Below are 20,000 nucleotides of genomic sequence, written 5' to 3'. Positions count from 1 at the left end.
GCGGAAAGATAACGGCGACGTGTGCGGGACTCACAATACTCGATTCCCCTGAGCAGATCCTGAAAATAAAAGCGAGCCTGGTCCTCGCTGAAAGCTTTATCCGTCGGCACCTCCATCACGGCTCTGGACGGCCACAAACACGCATGCAATTAGCCGTCATAACTAATGAGCAGGAATTCATTCAAGAGGCTTAAGCTTACCCTTGCTTGACCAGCTCAAACACTGGAACGCAAACATGTGATTAGTCGTTGCCATTCCCACCAAAGAAAAATACAAACTGTTCTAAATGGTGTGTGCATGTATTCTATTGCGCAGAAGGTAAAGGTGTCTGGCCGAAACATACCCATGTACAGATGGTCCTCACTGGGATCATCTAAAACCTGGCGCCACATACACAGAGATAAAAATCAAAACATGCACAATGCACACACTAGACTGTCAACAAGCGAGTCATATTTTCAGTTCTATAACATGTTTGATAAACTGTCACCTTGGACAGATACACGCGTTCATTTTTAGCGATGGACTGCCCCCTGGTGGCTAGTAAAAACAAATGCAGATAAACCACGCCGCAAGGCTCAAATGATGAGAAAAAAGCTGCGGATTATTGCCAGAAATTTACAGTAGTATAAAAGCATTCACCTCTACTAGTTTGACCACATTAGCATGGTCCAGCTTTTTGAGTATGGCAATCTCTTGGTAGACCCTCTCCAGGGGTCCTTTGGGTTGCGGAGGGCCTTCGGGGACCGCTTTGGCTCCCCGAGGTGGCGGTCGTCCTGACGGAGGACAGATTACATTAGAGAACATATGGAAGACTTGCAGATGGCGTCCGGATGCCGACTCACGTGGGAAACCCGCCTGCCTCATCAGCCTCTTCTTGGACAGAACCTTCATGGCCTGCGTGGGTTTGAAAGAGAAACCATTAAATAACATCAAAGCGGTAGCTTCATTTATGCCTTCAAAGATGTGGAGGCGTTTTGCTTTTTCACGCCAGTTCAAATGCGGCTACCCTATTTTCACACATATTTGTCACAAAGGTATCAGCAAATGAATGTAATCCTTTTTAATGCAGTGACAGGAACCTTTTCAAATTAAGGGTAAAATAATTGGAACATGAAGAGACTACTTGGTAAATAGTGTTATAGTGATTCATTTGGAAAACAGAAGTTTGTCTTTATAAAGTTAATTGTCATCAGTGACGCAATTTTCTGAAAACGAGCTAGAAATGTACAGAGGATTTTACACTATATCTTTTTTGCATAAAATACAACCAGAGATACTAATACAAAGGTAGTTCCAAAGTTGCAAATGTACTAGTTAACAGAGTGCTTGCCTGAAAACAAATATTTGACACGGATGGTACGAAAAAAAATTGAAAACCATTGGTCAGGAGGAGGCGGAATTTCCGATACTTTGGAGACACCCGAAGTGTCCAAAAGTGACCAGATTTGCGTTCAAGCTATTTCAACACTAAAAACATGTTCGAAAAGTTTCTTTACAAACATGTTCTTCACTTAGCATCAATTTCTTCTTCGAAAAAAAAAAACCCAACATAAAAACGGATTTGTTAAATAATAAAATAAGAATTAGCTCATCCTTGAATGGGATATTAGCCATTATTTGACATTTACAAGTCATTATTATCCCGCCCCCTTTTTGAGTGTCTTTTTCGCAAAAATCGGTTTAAATGACACATCCATCCAATTCAATCAGCTTCCACAAAGTACTCACATCCTTGTAGGATTTTTTTTTTTTTTTTTTTTTAATTTCCCCAAGGCCTTCAGTTATTATGCTAGTGATACAATCAGCAAATGTGCCCTGCAAGCTACTGCATGTCACTTAGAAGAGTCATTATAATAATCTGCAAGTCACGTTGTATCTGCATCGGGCTTAATGAGAAGCGCGGAAAACGTCGCTCCGTTTCGCCAGCCAAGTAAGCGAAACGAAAAGCCGACGTCGCGCGCGTGTCGCGCACTCACATAGTAGGTGTTGTCGTCTTCGTTGTAAGCCAGCTTGACGACGCCGTAGGAGCCCTGCGGTAGTTCGGGAAGAGGGGGGAAAACATGAGATGGAGCAGCTGTCCGTGCTCAATGGGAGACGACAAGCCGAGGATACAAAAACATGCCGATGAAGAAGTGAAAGCAAACACGATAATGTTAGCGTCATCATTTTTTAAAAAATTTGTTTCAGGATAGTAAAGGAAATAGAGATGATCCCATGTGAGTCAATGTGGCGGCCATGTTGGTAGGGGTGATTTTTACGTCAAAGAAAATGTCATGTTAGCTTCAGATGCGAAGTAGCATCGATGTTAGCTTAGCATACACGATATCAATATCGCTAGCTTAAAAAGGAGCATGTTGCATTAAGCTTAATTTATTAAGTTAATTTATATCCATGGCTGTTGTTTTTACTGGAGTTAGAAGTGTCCATTTCTCAAAAGCACTTTTTTGGCACAGGACATTGTATTTTATTTTGAAAAGCTCTGGTAAAGCACCTAATAAAAGAGAGATTTAAAAACGTTGAAGCTCATATACACAACGAGTTACGTAACGTTATTCTCCTACGAGTTTGTATAAACATTTCAAAGTTGCTAAAAACACTTTTTTCCCCAAGTTTATTGAAAATATTGGGTGTACGTATATTAGGGCCTGACCGATATGGATAAGATGAAAAAAATATAATACATAAAATGGCATTTGTTTCTCCTGATGTAGGTTTTGTGTATATGAAGTTGCACTAGTCTTGGTACCAATTCCCAATCACCAATTCAAATAGTAGGGACCAATATGTTAAAAAAAAAACAAAAAAAACGTCATTTTTCGTTTCACCTAACACATTGCATAGCACAATTATTGAACTTGCAAGGACATCATTTTTGTCATCAGGGTTTGTGTTACTAGTGTCTGAATGGGTATCATGTATGTTAAATGTAAGTCACATTATGTATTTTAAGACTGTTTTCAAAACAGAATTTTAAGACTTTTCATGATTTCTATTTTATTCTATTTTTTTACTTATATTTGTTTAAAATGCACCAATCAGAGCAGCACTCCCAACGTTGTTGTATACCTGCTTTACCGTGACAATAAATGTATTCTATTCTATTGGCCATGTAAAAAGAAGGGAGAGCCAGATAAATTCCTTGCACAACTTCCATGAATTGCTGACCTAAACATTGCTTGCAAAAATGCAGATTTTCTTGCTTTTTAATGACAAGCCCCCAGAACGAGCTCATCAACAAATTTTATAATATATATTTAAGGATATTATGTGTAACAAATAAGACAACTGCTGTAAATGTTTCGCGTACATAAAGGTAAATAATAATCAGCACATAGCGACCATTTGGTAGATGATTTTTGATCGACGCTCCAAGGGATATAATCGGCCGATTTCATCAGCCATCCGATAAATCGTTCGGCCTCTAAAATGTAAATTCGGTGTTTTGAGGCTCCACTGTAGTCAAATGCTCATTCCAATCTTTTAGTTTGAAATGAAGACCCTTTGACACAATACGGTGCTGTAAATCTACATTGACAAGTGAGATCCAGCGAGTCTGGCACAACTCTTCGGAGAGTCCTATTTATACCAGCCCCTCATCCATCTTACGACTCTCTGGCGGGCCGACCGGCTCACACAAAAAAGCTCGGGAAAGGAGGACATCCGGGAAGGAGGATGTCAGAGCGCGCATCGCCTGTCCCCCGATGATGAACGCGACTTGACAGACGTGCGGGAGGCGGAAGGGAGAAAGTGACGGGGGGGGGAGTCGGCGAACTGCGATTCCACCGTACCTTTCCGATCTCGTCTTTCAGCTTGTACTGGTTGAGTTGAACGCAGTCCTTGAGGAGCAGACAAAGAAGAGGAGAACGTGTTCCATTTTCAAATAAATCTTAAGATGCTTAAGCGCGCTGTTAAAAAGATCGCTTTAAAAAAAAAAACGCCATCGCAAGGGCGGCCTATGAAAGCGAGAGAATTATTCAACATTTACAGATCTACATCAAGGAATGTTACTTGTGACATGCAAAAATCCAAAACAACTCCAAGTTGACAGAATTATTCCCCCCCTTATTATTATGCAGCGCGTCTGCAGACGAGATTCATGACGCAGCTTTGAAGAACATTTTGTCCTTCGGGTTTTTTTTATTTTTTATTTTTTAAGCAGCAGGTGCCAAAGACGAATGAGAACAAAGAAGCTGCCGAGGAGCATCTGAAGCCAGACTACAGAGGATGGTTCTCCGCAGAGGGATACAGTGACTAAGCAGGCTGCTATTTTTAAATGGAGTGTTGTGAGTGCGGTGGAGCACTTCAAGTAGAAGATGCCGAACAAACTCCGTAATATTTTATTGCATTTTTAAAAAGGCTACTGTTTGGCGGAGGATTTAAGTCATTAAAATTTGATCGAGATGTTACAATGACTGGGAAAGGAAGCTTGAACTAAAGCAGGTGCTATTAATATCTACGGACTATAAAATCTTACCTTTGTATCCAAAAACTCTTTACCGGTGGCATTGCAGCTTTGAGATAAATGAAATTGAGAGGAAAAATGCTACATAAATGCATTAAAAAAGGAGATTTTTTTTTCTAATGCAGATATTTATCTCATGGATATTCAAGATGAGCTGGAAGTCAAAATGGATTATTTTTGTGTCTCATAGTTCCCGATATTTCAGAGCAAAGCATTTAAACAACCTGAAAACAATTACTTATTATAAGACAAAAATCTAACACATGAGTGTCAAATATACAGCCCGCGGGCCGGAAACGGACCGCAAAAAGGTTTAACCTGGCCAAAAATATATTTCCAATTGACTCCCACATCAGCAAAAATCTTATTGTTTTTAAAGGGACAGTGTGTAAGATTTAGACCGTTTTTCATGAAAAAGGAATCAAACAAATGATTGTAAATTTCAAAAATTTGCATATGAATGCGTTCTTAAAAAAGCAGTATGTTTTCAATATAATCATAGGTCTAGTTATCATTAAATTACATTACACGGGGGGTGTCACTTCTCTGGAGGCGGCCATGTTTGTTTTAGCTAAGGACAATGGTAAATGCAGCACCTGCAGGGTTTCTCCAGATATCAAGAGCACTTTTAACTGGGCTGGAAATGAATAATGCATATTGTTCAAACATTTTTCAGTATTTCAGTTTTCCTGTCTTTTGTGTCCTTTTTTTTTAGTTTGGCATGAGTCACTTCTACATTACATAAGAATGATTTAAGCCTTCATTTGTGCCAGCAATTACCCAGCGCAATTGTGACATGCAGTTAGCTAACATGCTAGCTCCTGTAAAATTTCCGTCACTGCCATTGACTGCTACGAAAGTCCAAATTCCATTTCAACCGTGCGCTTTTCTTTTCAAATTAAGAGCAAATGAATTGGAACATCAGCTTATCATTAAATGACTTTATAGTGACAAAATGTCGCTTGTCTTTATTTTTTTTTATGTTTATATAGGGGTGCAATGCGAGGGTTGTGCCATACCTGGAGGTCTGTGATGGAGACACTGTGGGATTCCACAGTTGGCCGACGCGGCAAGCGCGGAGAGGAGTGGGGCGATGTAATGGGGGAGTAGGGTAACGACGGGTAAATGTAACGGCCGTTGAGTCCCGGCGAGCTGCAGGGCGACGTCTGCGTTTGCGAGCGCTCCTGCAGTGACAGCTTCCTGTCGGACAGGTTGAGCCGCGCCCTTTGCTCTTCGCCGGTTGGCAGCAGAGCCTCCGGGCGGCCCACCGTGTGCGAGAGGAGGTCGCATGACGACGCGGGCAAGGGCGGCGTTTCGGAGCTGTCCATTTCTTCCACCTGAGGAGATGGCGAGGAAGCGAAACCCTTCGTATGTTCAATGCATAACGTTTCTATGAAATTATTTGAAGGTAAGACCTTTTGTTTAGTTATGACTAAAGACAGGATGAATTCACTCAGTAAATGAGAATATGAGTTCAAAACAAAGCGCAAACTAATTCCACGTTATTTCATCTTGATTTGAGATTATGCATATTTTTGTTGCATTTTTAAAATGTGAATGTTTATGTTGTGTTTATTTTTCTATACTTTTTAATTACCCAAATGTGACGCTGCTCAACTGCCCCTGGGGATAAATCAAGTTATTTTTTGATTGTTTTGTAATGTATATTGTCTACAATTAATTGATGACTTATTTTTCATGTCCAATTATTGTCCTTACACACACATTATGACTGAAAAAGATATCACATGTGCTCAAATCTTAAGAAATGACCAATCAAGGCTCATCTTTTGAATGTCATACGACCAAACCCAGAATAAAGGCCTTTATTTGGTTTTATTTTACGAAAAAGTGTGGACATCCATGGTTGAGTAGTATATTAACGCTTGTCCACTCATTTTAAAAAGACTACTCTCTCGTTTTTTGTACAAACGCGGTACCTGCTTTTGAGGGCTGGATAACTAACATTTTTCATGAATTATTTTTTCTTTAAACCACTCAATGTTCAGTGGCATGAGCTCTATCCATACATATGTATTTTTTTTTATGAAATACAAGGCAAAATACACAACTTGAAAAAGCGAGTCAAGCTAACCGCTTTTCCCCCTATCATACAGAGTAATTACGAGCAAGCAAGTTGGTGTTTTCGCGTAGGAGTTGACGCAAGGACAAAAAAAAAATAACCATTGTGGTCTTTGGCGCCACCTACTGTCTTAAAGTGTTACACACAAGTCATTCGACAAATTTGTATCTGTTGGACTATCTCCACCGCCGCTAAAGAGCTCGGTTCAAAAATCGCAGGAAATGCAATACAACACATAGGTTTAGCATCCATGGAAAAAACGGGGATTATAATGAGTGTGGATACGTCCATCCTGGTACCCGTGAACACATGCGTCGGAATTATTTAGTACGGCAATCTGCTAGAATTTGCAGCATGGTTGTATTTTGAACTTGATTTTATAATTAGGGTAAAATTTCAACTGCCTAGTGTTTTTTTTTTCAATGCTTTCTCCTTTGATTTCACAAAGAAAAAAATCGAAAAGATCCCACATCGATACCACGTATGCACGAGGGTTGAGTACTGCATGTTCTATCTTACCTCCTCCACGGCGCCAGGCGCTCCCGACGGTCTGCTGGGTTCGCACTCGGTGACCACGATGAGGGATTCCATGGGGTCCGGGGACGGCGTTTCCGCGTGGGCGCTCAACGGCGGTGCGGGACAGCTGCACAGCAGGTCGGGGAGCGGCTGCGAAGGCTGCGGCGCTGGCGCATGACCGCCGCAGGAGGCGACGGGCTCATCAGCGGGCCAGGCGCTTATGTGACAAGGGAACATGGTGCCTCTTCGCAAACACTGACAACAACTGCTCCATCAGATGCTAACCTCAGGGGGATGATGCCTGAAAGAAAAAAAAAAAAAAAAAAGATTTGACACATCTGGTGATATGTTAACACCCAAGCATAAGGGATGGAAAGTATTAGTCGCGCGTTGACGTCAGCCATCTTGCGCTAGCGCCAAGTGAATCAATGGGGCTCTTGTGCTCATTAAGTGCTAATTATTTTGAAGGTACTTTGAAATCTAAAGCACAAAAAGGAACGAATCGTCTGAAGGTGACAGTAGCAATCCAGAGCGCTCTCAGATTTGCGTCTCCGTCTCCTCCTTTGACTCCGGTGAGTCAACGAGTTCTATTCCAGCCTCCTCCGTACTCGTAGCTTTCCTCTCAAACACAAGACCTTTGTCATTCATCACAATATCCAAAAGACGGATGACAAGGGCTTCAGTTACTAATCCTATTAGAAGAGAGGACATTATACCGTTCCGCATTTGTCAAATAGAATCCCTGCATGTCTTGGGAAATAATATCTTTTTGTGATCATGTCTCAAGTGCTACATTTTTAAAATGTAGCTCCATGCACGGGGGAGTTTTGTGGAGAGTGTACTTTTTTTTAAGTGTACTTTTAAGCAGATGGAGTTTCATTTCATCTAATGCGAATGCTTTTATCATGTTTATCAAGTCCTGAAATTGGGGGTGCGTGAGATTTTAACAGGATTTCTGCAGGTACTGTAACAGCAAATATAGTTTCAGCCTCTTTAACATTGTGGCATGGACATTATCTTTCTCTTTTCAAAATGAAAGCAAATTAATTGGAACATGAAGCAACTAAATTGTGTTTTTTGACTCCTTTGCAAAACATCATCTGCCGTTATTTTTTTTTACATTTTAAACAGATGCGCATTGTTATTAGTAAGGCTGGATAATATAGTATTCAACCCTCCCCACCCCCACAGGAAAAAAAAAATCAGAATTTTCCCTCAGTCATTCTGGATTTCAATCAACTTTAAACCTCCTGAACTCAACGGGCATGTATGTAAAGAAAATTGGATTTGTTCAAAATTAAATGACGTGCAAAATGTTGAGATAATAATCGTGTACAGTGATTTATTAAATTATGAGAGGCAAGGTACATCATGGACTCAGTTAATTGACACAGCTGTAAATAAGCCGGCATGAAGCGTGTTAGTGTGACAAAATAATGTGGTGTAAATGAGCTGTGAAGCATTGCTTGAACAAGCTATTTTTAGAATATGGAATTACTCAGAGCACCAGGTGAGACCCTGGAAATTAAAAAAAAAAAAAAAAAAAAAAAACTCAATTACAATAATATTCATATTAATGCTTCAAATTGATGACAACGTTTCTTTTAATTTACGCGAATGAGGGAAAATGCTGGGTTTACATTATAAAATGATGGGTTTACATTATATATATTAACATAAATATATATTATATTTGAACAGGGAAAACAGATACGTTTTTGTTTTTTGAATTATTCTATTACTGGTTTGGTCCATATCATGTCAGGAAATTGGCTAAAACAATGAAAATTGTTTTCCAAAGTAAAAGCAGATGCTTGTAAACATTTAATTTTGATTTAATATTGACTTTCATAGAGGCTGACAGAAATCTGAGAATATTAACTGTTGAGAGGCTAAATTTTGAGGATTTGGACAGTTCAAGCCATCGTATTAGCAAAAATAATTATTAATTGCATCATGGATTTGTTGTCCATCAATTGCTGCACGTCTACTGCACGGTGTAGTTGAAACCAAATGGTACGATTTCAAATTAGTCTGCAGTTAATGAATACTTTCAAAATCAATAATTTGACTGATTATAATTGACTGATTAGTTCAAATTAGATTTTATATTATTAAAAAAAACAAATGCAATTAAATGTGCATATGCAATTCAGCTATTTACCACTTAGGGTTGATATTATAAGTGAGAGTCAATTTACCATTTACCATTTGTGTGCCGTGCCATAATAGCTGTGACTTTGAGTGTGTATGGCTTTAAAAGGCGGGGCCTGGCCTATTTTTTGGCGGTGATTTTTGTTTGTTTAGCAACAAATAGTTTAATAAAGTGCCCGGAAGAGTATAATAACCTGTGTCTATCCCTGACCACTAGTCCTAACATTACAATACATATTAATGATATCATAGGCTATATCAACTGGCTAACATCAACGTATTACTTTTTTGGTCTGGTGACAGAAGTAAAAAAAAAGTGTGCAACAATCACAGATCCTGAAAATGTGTCCGCAACCTTGATTGCAGCGGCTCACTGGAAAAATCCCAAAAAAGCAGCTCGATTCAAACCTTTTCAAACACCAGCTGCCCAGCTCCAGATGCTCTACTTAGCGTCTTATTGTCACCAAAATCACGTGGCCCGACCTTCTCTAACAGGAGAGTAAGGCTAACTGAACATAGCGTGTGTGTGTGGGTGCTGACTAAAGTCATAGGCGGAGTACGGCATTAAATGTAAACATGCGGATGTTTTTCCCAGACGTACATGTTTAACACGAGGCCATCTGGATGAGAGGAGGATCCGCGGCTTCATTATGAGATCAACAAGGCCACCCTGAGAGTGATCCGCGCAAGAGATAAGCCGCTGTAAATGGACCCATCAGCATCCTTGACCAACTTCATTTACATAATCATAGCTGAGAAAATGGCTAAATAAACTATACATCAGTACTAAAAACTGTCATTTACAGGTAAAAAAATATGAGATGCTGCATATTTTTGGCAGGAAAAGAATATGGTTTACTGATCAATAGGCTAAATAATCCAAAAATGTTTCCATTCGTCCGTTTTCTAGAGCTGCTTATCCTCACTCGGCCTGCTGGTGCCTATCCCAGCTGACTATGGGCGGTAAGCGGGGGCCACCCTGAATTGGTTGCCAGCCAAGACAGAGGGATGAACATTCATTCACGCACCCAAACACATGCAATTATTAAAGATGATAGACCCGGCTTGGTTAACTTTTTTTTCAGTCCTACTCTGGATTCAGATTTTTTTTTCTTTACGCAACTACTTGACATAAAATGACCAATTCTTTGCATAATTTACTTGCATTGTTCACCTAATCACTGCTTGTAAAAATTAACATTAGCTTTGAATGGAAGGTACTCAGAAAGAGCTAATTAATTAATTTCATGATTTAATTTAAGGATACAAGGTCATTATATGGAGGACTAGATAATGACACCAGTGTTACTTGACTACAACAGTTGTAAATTGTTAGAGTACATAAATCAGGGTTGTTTAAACTCGGTTCTCAAGGGCCGCTATCCTTCATGTTTTCTAGGTTTCTTAAGTTCCCATTCTTGCAGTTTGGTTATTGCGGCTTAAACTATTGTGGATTTTATTTCATGACCACATTTTTCTTCTATTTCAGTTTACATAGCTATTTTTCTTGCAATTTTTCTTCCTTATTAGCCAGATCAGTCAAAAATAGTGACTATATTTATTGTAAATGAAATCCTACCTCTATAACATGAATATCCATTTATTAACATTTCTATTGCAGTTTTTCAATTTGACTTGATATTTTGCTCCTTATAAATCAGTTTTAACAAACTAAAAGAAACGTTAAAAATGGGCACGAAATCAAAAACAATACAAAGTCTACTTCGCGAATTTCAATTACATTGTATATTTTTGGGAACGTAACCCCGCGATAAACGAGAGAACACTGTCAATCATACCTGACAGCTTTCAGGTGATGCTCAGTCGAATTAAACCACAGAATGAATTGACGGTTTCTAAAGTGTAACAATAACATCATAAAATACTTCAATTCGACCACAACCTGGTTAGAAATGAGCATATCGCAACGAATGTCGACAGAATAGAACTAAAGCGTTGTGTTCTGCCAGTCTGTTTCCATTGCATGTCAACACAAGCGGTGATGCGTTCAATGCCCTCCTCTTTCTCACGAACACTTTAGGTTTAAAAATACAAATACCACTTTGTCTAATACATTAAAAATGCGACGGCGTTGTGACGAACGAGACCCCTTTGATGTCCAATTAAACAACAAGCGTACATTACACCGAATGGGAAGTATTTAATTTAAAGAAGCGTTCAAGTCGCCCGACGTCCCAGTAGGCTAACTCGGCTAACGTTAGCCGCCGCTGCCTCCCCCGGTCGCGCTCCAGATGTTAACACGGGAGGCGAGGATGCCAAGTGACGACTGTGAACCGAGCAGGAAAAAAATGACGCTTTCTTATGAAACGAAAGCTTACCTCGTCGTGTTGTTTGGTGCAAAATGTGGGAAAGTGATCTCTCGTCTTCGGGGGCGGCGGAGATGTGACAGCTAGCTTGGTCCAAGTCAAGCCGAGCAAGTGCCTCACAACCAATACTGGAGTATGAGCGACAAAAAGCGAAAGTGAGAAAAACAAATAGAACAAAAGTGAGAGCAGTCAGTAAGATAAAGTCCGAAAAAAAGGATGCACATTCGAGGGATGGGGTTGGCCTTAGGACAAATCTTGTTTATCTTTATGACCTAAATTTTATATTTGGCTCTAGGGAATCTCCACTTCTATCAATGGTCCAACGGCTCCCCTAGTGGTCTAATGAGAAATTGCAATTACATGCATTCCAAGCGTCCTCTCTCACGACGCATAGAATTTGCATGCGATACAATAAAATCATATAAAAACAATCACGTTTTCTTACACCACTGCGCCGCCTTGTTATTTGCACAAGGAGCGTGTTTAAACTGCACATTGCAACAGCCTAACAGCCCAAATCAGTTTTACCTTTCTGTGTCGCTTTCTACACAACAATCCAATGTGCTTGTTTAAAACATTTTTTTTCTTCTAATTCTCAATCGTGGTAATCTACACGTTTGGATCAAAGCAAAGCAGTATAAAGAGACGAATTGAGAAATGAATGAACTTAGTACTAAATTTGATTTAGGTAAAAGAGTAACCAATTATCTTAAATAGCAATTGGTCAATCTTTTAAGCTAATAAATTCTACTGTAGTTGCTCACTTCAAGGTATTGATACTAAAGTCATCAATTACTTAAGGAAAAACCCAAAGAAATTAATTACTTTAGTACTTCATTATCTGCTTAATGAATTACTTAAACGTATGGTCAATTACTTCAGATACTTAAGTAAAATACTTTAGGAAGTATTGAAAATAATCAATTACTTTTGTACTGAATTACCTACCAAATTAGTCAAAATAACAAATTACTTCAATGTATAAAGCAGTTGAATACTTCATTACTCAATTACCTAAATGAATCACTTTAGAACTCATTTAATACCAGCCATTTTTAGCTCCCTTTTAGCCAAACACTTGGAACAAAATAAATCCAAATGGGGATCAGGAATTAGTTAATACTGCATTTGTGAAATATGAATAAAGCAATAAAAACTACTAGTTTTTTATCCATCAGCAATTTTGTCCCTTGCTATCCACTAAATATGACATCACACTTGTTGAAGGCCGCTTGCTGCATAATAAATACCAGCCTATTCTTTTGAAGCCACTTCAGTGGACATTAGTTTTTGGTCCAGATCTTCTAACTTATTCGAGTGGTCCTACTAAGTCCTAGTGTGCTCAATAGAGGACATTCAATCCCTTTCAATGACATATCATGCATTTGGCTGGGATACAATTAACGTTACTGTTTTGCTGGAACAAAAATGACATAAAAGTGGACAGAAAAATGAATAGGCTCGGTCTCAGGAGGACAATCCACAATATGCAATATTAATCAAAATGGATGACTGGAGAGGGCATATGCAACCATTGTAAAGAAATTTCTTGGATTAACTTTCTTTTTAGGGAGCCGATAAAACAAAAAGTTAAAGCAAAGGCAACGTACAAACCGTGCAGTAAAGTACAATTTCAGTCAACGAGATACATCAAATTCAAATATGTTTATTTTTCGTTTAAAAAATGGGGCAAAACACCGCAACATGTAAGATTAATGGCGGAAAAAAAAACAGACTATACAAAAAGCAAAAGGCTGTAGCATTTATCGCCTCTTTTGGAACATATTTCCTCTTCCCATTCCACCACGCCCTCTGCCTCTTGCAGCCACTGCAAAGAAAGCAATAAGAATTATTTTAGTGAGTGGTCAGCGGAACATTTGAGCAAGTCTGCGATCCAGGTTTAAAATCTAATAATCTCACTTAAAAACTATCATAAAGGCAAGCACTATTCGAAACACAACTGGCATATTTTTTCAGAAGTATTTCACTTGGATTACTTTACAAAAGTTTCTGTCTGAAGTTAGTAGAATAATTAGAAGGGATCGGAGGTATCACTCTCACCTTGTGCCTTGAGAATGGCCGCCTTGCCTCTTCCAGCACCAGAACCCTGGTTTTTATTCTTCATACTCTTTAGCATGGGCGCATTCTTTAGCATGTCGGGTAAAATCAGGAAGCGAATCTTGCTGCCGCGGATGTACACCTGCTCCAGTTGGGCCACCCGCCCGTCCCGATAGGTCACCGTGATGTTGGACATCTGTCAAGCAGGCCAATAAACACCAAATTGAGCCCAGTTCCTGACATGCGGAGGTGTGCCTAGCCCATGAACAGCTAGATGGCGTAATCGACTAAAAAATTGTGTGATGCAGCGACGTCTCACCTGGCAGTTCATGTTGTCCTCAGCTTCAATAAGCTTTCCTCTGTACACTTCTCCAGTGTTGGTCTCGCAGGTCACAATGTGTCCCTCGGCCTCGTGCAGAACTTTGATGGGCACGCCAATCGACATTTTCAGCTAGGTTCCTGCAAAATACACACCAGACGATTTTCTCTTTGTTTCCTTATGATAAATGTAGCAAACATTCTTACTTTGCTAAACAGATTTATGAAATTATGTTAGGGCTCAAGAGCCAGCCTTAAGTGAATAATTTCTAAATGCATGAAATGCAATGCATTTGTGGTCTTTCGTGAGCTCTATTAATTCAAACGCTAACTGCAAGTGCTATATGATGCTAACAGCTATCTTAGCTAGCTCCAACCGGCTCCAAGTTACGAGCTCAATGAGCATAAACAACAAAACTAAAGAAAGCCTGTGAAAAAAATACTTTAGAAACATTCATACATGCAAAAGAAAAACGTGTGAGAATTAACTAAATTCAGTTCCAAAGGTAATTATTTACATAGTTCGATTATGAATGGAAGAAGCCATGTTGAAAAAAAAGAAATACGGCTGCCGTTCGTTCAGTCAAATTGGCACAATTTTATGAAAATATGATGTTATTGCTCTATTTGTAATGTTTTGTGTTGTCCTTACCTGGAATATTATAGAAGCAAATCAGTTTAAACTTAGCGTTTTCACCAAAGAGTTAACAACGTGTGCTCGTCGATTTTAGCGTCTATTGGAGCCTTTTTCCGCCTACCCACAATGCAACACGAGCTCATTGGAATACTTCCGGTTTAGCGGTACAGTGCATTGTGGGACTTGTATTGTTTGACAGCATCATCGGAGTTCTTTTAAACGGCTTGCTCTTCGCAGTGCATTATCTTACATTAACTTTAGCATATAGTTTATACATTTATACAATTACTTTTCATACTTTAGTACATTTAGTAGTTAAAGTAACAGTACTTTTAGTACCCAAAATAATGGATTACTGGGTAACTACCAAGGTTAAATGTAAATGTAAATGTAAATGTGATTGATCAAGGTTATCAATTATTTTAGTACTTAAGTCATTAACCTAATCGCTTACTTTATATATTACCTGTAATTACTTTTGGTACTTTAGTACCCACAGGTATGCACTTTGTTACCTACTAAATTGATGACTTTATTACTAAAATAATCAATTACTTTAGTAATCTAAGAGTCCGGACATTCAATCCTGGATACTTAGGTATCGATTTAATACTTAAGTATCTGGAAATTAAAGTCCCTAATGTAGTTACAGTAAGTAGCGATTTAATACTGAAGTATCTTGGATTTAATGTCCAATACTCTTAAAAAAACTGAAAATATGTTCATGGCATTGAATGAGTTAAAACACTAGTATTTTTGGTTCTTCATGCTCATAACAGTGTCTACCATCAAAACCTGCTGATTACATCTTTAAAAAGCATTGCAGGCCATTTCGAAATGTATTATTAGTATACGGTGTGGGCTGCAACATTTTGCATTGTGGGCCGCAAATGGGCCCCGGCGCCACAGTTTGGACACACCCGGTCTCACGTTGTATGACCATGTTTTTCAATCCCTGGAAGTATGGGCCTTATAATGCACATAAATGTTGTTTAATGCCAGTCTTTCTTAAAGTTAAAGGCATTTTTAATGGGGAAACAGAAAGTGTAATGGCGCAATAAAAGAGATCATCAAATAAAGCCGCATTTGATACCCGTTGCATTAGGTTGGAAGACTGGCGTCAGCGTGCGCTTTCTCTGTAAACACCTCCGGCTTTCAGGCCGACGCGCCAGTACGACTTTTTCATTGCGGCCTGTGTCTACAAACGTGACTCTGAAAGCGGCCCCGTCGTAGGCATATGGTCTCATATTTGACCTGATAAAATATGCTCTTTGTTTTGGGCCGCGGCGGCCAATTCAACGTAAAAATCAGTCAAGCGGCGTCATGTTGCTTAGCACTTATCAAATCACTCCACAAACTGATGCGGTTTAAGAAGTTCCTTGGTAACAGATGACTTCCCATCAAACATCACGTTCCCACAACTTCGCTTATTTACATTTCATAAAACGGCTGATAAATATCTGCAAGTCAGGCTTGAAAAAACGATAAACAAGCAGATAGCATTCGAATTGGACATCGTACTGAATTTATTCCATTCAATCGATCAAAAAAAAAAATTCAGACTGCAAAAATAAATTTTTAACAGATAAGTTTAAGTTTAACATCAATATCAGGCACCACGAAATAAAACCACAAATGTCCAATATTTTCACAAATATTGCCCTTGGCAGGTACAATATCTGCTCGCAGTTAAATAAAAAAAGAAAAAAAACATAATAATAAAAAATACAAGGGAAAAATGTGGAGCTTGACATGCATTTCAAACAGTATTGCAGATAGTTGATAGAGTGGTGTCCAAACTACGGCCCGAGGGTCATTTTCGCCCCCCCCACCCACATTTTAGGGGCCCCCAGTTTAATATGCTAAAATTACATTTTGACAATTGATGAAAATTTGTGATGGAAGACAGCGTTAGAAGTGAGGAAAAAAAAATCTAATTTGCCTCATCACCTTTAACAGAAAGTCTTATGTAGCATATTAATATTTTTTTAACCCTTTTTATTATTATTTTTTAACCCTTGTGCAGTATTTTATCCAGTCCTTTGATCTTTACTTCAAAGGCATTTCACATCAGTAGGAAAAGGTACTAATATAATGAAATAAGGTACTAGAGAGCTGAAATTTCACCCAGATGGTGATAACTAAAATACTGCACAAGGATTAAATAACTATTTTATGTAGACAATATGATATTACTTGCTTGATTGATTGCTACAGCTCTTAATTAAAGTTAAAATAAAAGTCTTTCTATTTTTCTGTTTGCGGCCCTCAGAGGAGAGTTTGGACACATCTGATTTAAGATGAATGAAGATCAAGTTTGAAGGAAACATTTCATGAAATGGGAACCTGAAAAACACGACAGAACCGAAAGTAGTTGTCCTTCCCGTAGCATGCTAGCTACCCGGTATTCTAGCTAGCTTTTTGTCATTTTTGAGCTAGCACTCTGGCTAGCACAAAATAAGAAAAAGCTAGCTAGAATTCAAAATGAGCGTCCAGCATCTTAGCAGCGGATTGAGTTGAGCACGCATCACGTCTACGACACTTGCGTTGATTCCGCAGAGTTGGCGTGAACGAAGGAAAGCGCTTGAACATTGACAAAGGAAATGGAGCCGGCGGCGTCTCTCGCGTCCGCGTCGCCGGTCCCTTCCGGCTGCGGCGCCAAGTTCCCATTGGGTATACAAGTGTTGGGTAGCGCCCCCAACGACGACGTCCAGCGGCCGGAATCGAGCACGTAACTGTTGACCACGGTTCCGCACGAGGAATCCTCTTTACTGATGCGCGAGGACGTCCGCTTGACGGCGCCCCCGGCGCCCGCCCGGCGCCCGTTCCCGATCCGGAGCCCCAAAACGCGCTGGCGGAGAATCCTCCGAAAGGTCTGTCGGAATTCCCGGATGCGATAGGCGTAGATGAAAGGGTTGACCACGGAGTTGGCGTGGGACAGGATGATGGCGATGTTCATCACCCAGATGTGCGGACGCTGGCAGCCGTCGCACAGGTAATTGAAACAGTTGATGATGTGCAAGGGAAGCCAACAAAAAGCAAACAGGCCCACGATGATGGCCAGAGATTTGGCAGCGTGAACCTCCTTGTGGAGCGTGGAGCGGAACGAGGATGAGGATTTTTCGGCGCGGGAGGGGGCGGGGGAGATTTTTTTCACGCCCATCAGGCGGAGCTGGCGCCGGGCCGCCATGAAGATGTGGGCGTAGACCACCAGCATGACCACTAGGGGCAGCAGAACGCAGCCGAAGAAGTTGAAGTAGATCATGTAGTCCAGCGTGACCACGCCCTCGAAGAGGCACTCCGTCAAGCCTTCGGGACACCTGCTGGACGCCGCCGTGGTCGAGTTCCATCCTGTGCAAAACGACGACGGGAAGGCGAAGTCCAGAAAAAAAGCATAAAGGGTTTTAACTAGTACAAGCACAGAATTGCGGTTTTCCCTCGCTGCTTCACTGTTCGGTTATTAAAAAACATAGTTTGAACTAGTACAAGCACAGAATTGCGGTTTTCCCTCACTACTTCACTGGTCGCTTATTAAAAAAACATAAAGAGTTTTAACTAGTACAAGCACAGAATTGCGGTTTTCCCTCGCTACTTCACTGTTCAGTTATTAAAAAACATAAAAGAGTTTGAACTAGGACAAGCACAGAATTGCGGTTTTCCCTCGCTGCTTCACTGTTCGGTTATTAAAAAATATAAAGAGTTTTAACTACTACAAGCACAGAATTGCTGTTTTCCCTCGCTACTTCACTGTTCGGTTATTAACAAACATAAAGAGTTTGAACTAGTACAAGCACAGAATTGCGGTTTTCCCTCGCTACTTCACTGTTCGGTTATTAAAAAACATAAAGAGTTTGAACTAGTACAAGCACAGAATTGCGGTTTTCCCTCGCTACTTCACTGTTCGGTTATTAAAAAACATAAAGAGTTTGAACTAGTACAAGCACAGAATTGCGGTTTTCCCTCGCTACTTCACTGTTCGGTTATAGTGGCTTTACACCAGTGCTTCTCAAATAGTGGGGCGGGCCCCCCTGGGGGGGCGCGAGGTGATCCCAGGAAAAAGGCTTTGTTTTTGTCATGTGGAATGTAATTGTAATAAAGTAATCATTTTCATCATTTTCTTTTAGTTTCAGGCACTTTTGGTGCACTTGCTTCTTTTTTTTCCGTTTTAGACTAAGCTGTAACCCGTCTAAACGCGATAAAAATAATTAACAGTTGTTAAAAGTTGATTTATATTGCGTTTTTCTGTTAATGTTAAAAAGGATACATGTGTAGGTATACTTAAACAATTTTCATGAATAATAATCTTATTTATAGTCAGTGAATCGACTAGTGGGTGGCGCAAAAAGTTTTCTCTTTTCTAGGGGGGGCCTGGCAAAATACAGTTGAGAAACACTGTTTTTACACTGTTGTGAAATTTCATTTATGACCATAAACTTTTGGATTCTAAGCTTACTCCACTATTTGTCTTGATAATTGTCTCCTTTTAAGTCAAACCAGTTAAAAAAAAAAAAAAAAAACGAAAAAAGCATTAAAAACAAATCAAACACTTTTTTGAGTACAGTATACATATATACAGTATACAAGTTCATAAATGTAAATACTGTACACAAAAAAGTGTTTGATAACGATGGAACAACTTCCCCTAGGGTACTTCCACAACAATATAGCGTACAAAAAGTCAAATTTTCTTTCCAAATTAAGAGCAAATTAATTGGAACATGTAGCAAATTACTACAAAATCATATATATATATATATAGTATGAAGTATAAATCTAAAAATATATACAATTTTTTTTAGTGGATTTTAGTGGATTCTATATTTGTTCCCAGGTAACTACCAATAACAGATCACCTGTTTTCTGACTTTGGTCATGTGATGTTGGCAGAGATGGATTTTTATTCCTCTTATTTTACATTTAGTTCTCATGGAAGGTAGATTTTCATGGCTGTAACGAAAAGCAGTCACCTCTATTCCAGCCCAGCATGGGTGTCAGGCCGATGCCCACTGAGAGGAACCAGCACAGTGCAATGATGCCCTTTGCCCTCTGGCCTGTCACCAGGCTGTTGTACCTGCAAAATAAAGAACCCTTTTTATTGAAATGAATTCCAACATTCCCTAGAGATTAACCACGAAAGACTTTGCTATCAATTAGTTATATCGATGTATATATAGGAACTACTTCCTGTGTGGTGATATTCCCCGCGTATAGTTCATGGTCGCTCGGCTAAAAGCCAAGCATTGAAAAGTTGTGACGAAGCCTTAACTTGATGAGGCTTTGGTGGAAAAAGGGAAAAAGTACGTTATGCAAGCGCTTATGCAAATGAGTCACCTGCTGTGGCTTATGCGAGACGGAATATCCTCTCAGGGCGGAAGAATGTACTGTAGCTCGGAATCAAAACAAACGCTTTCATCAAGCACGTTTTGAAAACACCATTTCATG

General features: G+C 39.6%; 3 protein-coding genes across 4 annotated transcripts in view; all 3 read right to left on the bottom strand.

Moving 5' to 3' along the window:
• Positions 1-11,860, bottom strand: part of camkk2 (calcium/calmodulin-dependent protein kinase kinase 2) — a 19,827-nt gene extending 7,967 nt beyond the window's left edge. The window contains exons 1-10 of the mRNA XM_088435508.1: positions 11,558-11,860; positions 7,068-7,365; positions 5,485-5,802; positions 3,792-3,839; positions 1,980-2,033; positions 846-897; positions 643-776; positions 344-380; positions 201-222; positions 35-123 (exon numbers count right to left, since the gene is read on the bottom strand). Coding sequence (XP_088291634.1) covers positions 35-123; positions 201-222; positions 344-380; positions 643-776; positions 846-897; positions 1,980-2,033; positions 3,792-3,839; positions 5,485-5,802; positions 7,068-7,301 — 988 coding nt within the window. The 5' untranslated portion in view covers positions 7,302-7,365; positions 11,558-11,860. The remainder of the gene's footprint in view (positions 1-34; positions 124-200; positions 223-343; positions 381-642; positions 777-845; positions 898-1,979; positions 2,034-3,791; positions 3,840-5,484; positions 5,803-7,067; positions 7,366-11,557) is intronic.
• Positions 11,861-13,195: 1,335 nt separating this feature from the next.
• On the bottom strand, positions 13,196-14,724 carry LOC148411768 (small nuclear ribonucleoprotein Sm D3). The gene is made up of 4 exons (XM_088435270.1): positions 14,574-14,724; positions 13,923-14,062; positions 13,607-13,799; positions 13,196-13,373 (listed from the first exon to the last, which is right to left on the bottom strand). The coding sequence occupies exons 2-4, from the start codon at positions 14,046-14,048 to the stop codon at positions 13,309-13,311; spliced, it is 384 nt and encodes a 127-aa protein (XP_088291396.1). The 5' UTR covers positions 14,049-14,062; positions 14,574-14,724; the 3' UTR covers positions 13,196-13,308.
• A 394-nt stretch (positions 14,725-15,118) lies between these two features.
• The window catches only part of adora2ab (adenosine A2a receptor b), an 8,841-nt gene continuing 3,959 nt past the window's right edge, over positions 15,119-20,000 (bottom strand). For both annotated transcript variants that reach the window (XM_088435923.1, XM_088435924.1), the window contains exons 4-5: positions 19,526-19,629; positions 15,119-17,909 (exon numbers count right to left, since the gene is read on the bottom strand). In XM_088435923.1, the coding sequence (XP_088292049.1) occupies positions 17,092-17,909; positions 19,526-19,629 (922 nt within the window). In that variant the 3' untranslated portion in view covers positions 15,119-17,091. The remainder of the gene's footprint in view (positions 17,910-19,525; positions 19,630-20,000) is intronic.

The sequence above is a fragment of the Hippichthys cyanospilos genome, chromosome 15, assembly GCF_059441005.1.
Source record: "Hippichthys cyanospilos isolate Australia breed blue-spotted pipefish chromosome 15, RoL_Hcya_1.0, whole genome shotgun sequence".
NCBI classification, from domain to species: domain Eukaryota; kingdom Metazoa; phylum Chordata; class Actinopteri; order Syngnathiformes; family Syngnathidae; genus Hippichthys; species Hippichthys cyanospilos.
This window is presented reverse-complemented; position numbering and strand designations above follow the sequence as displayed.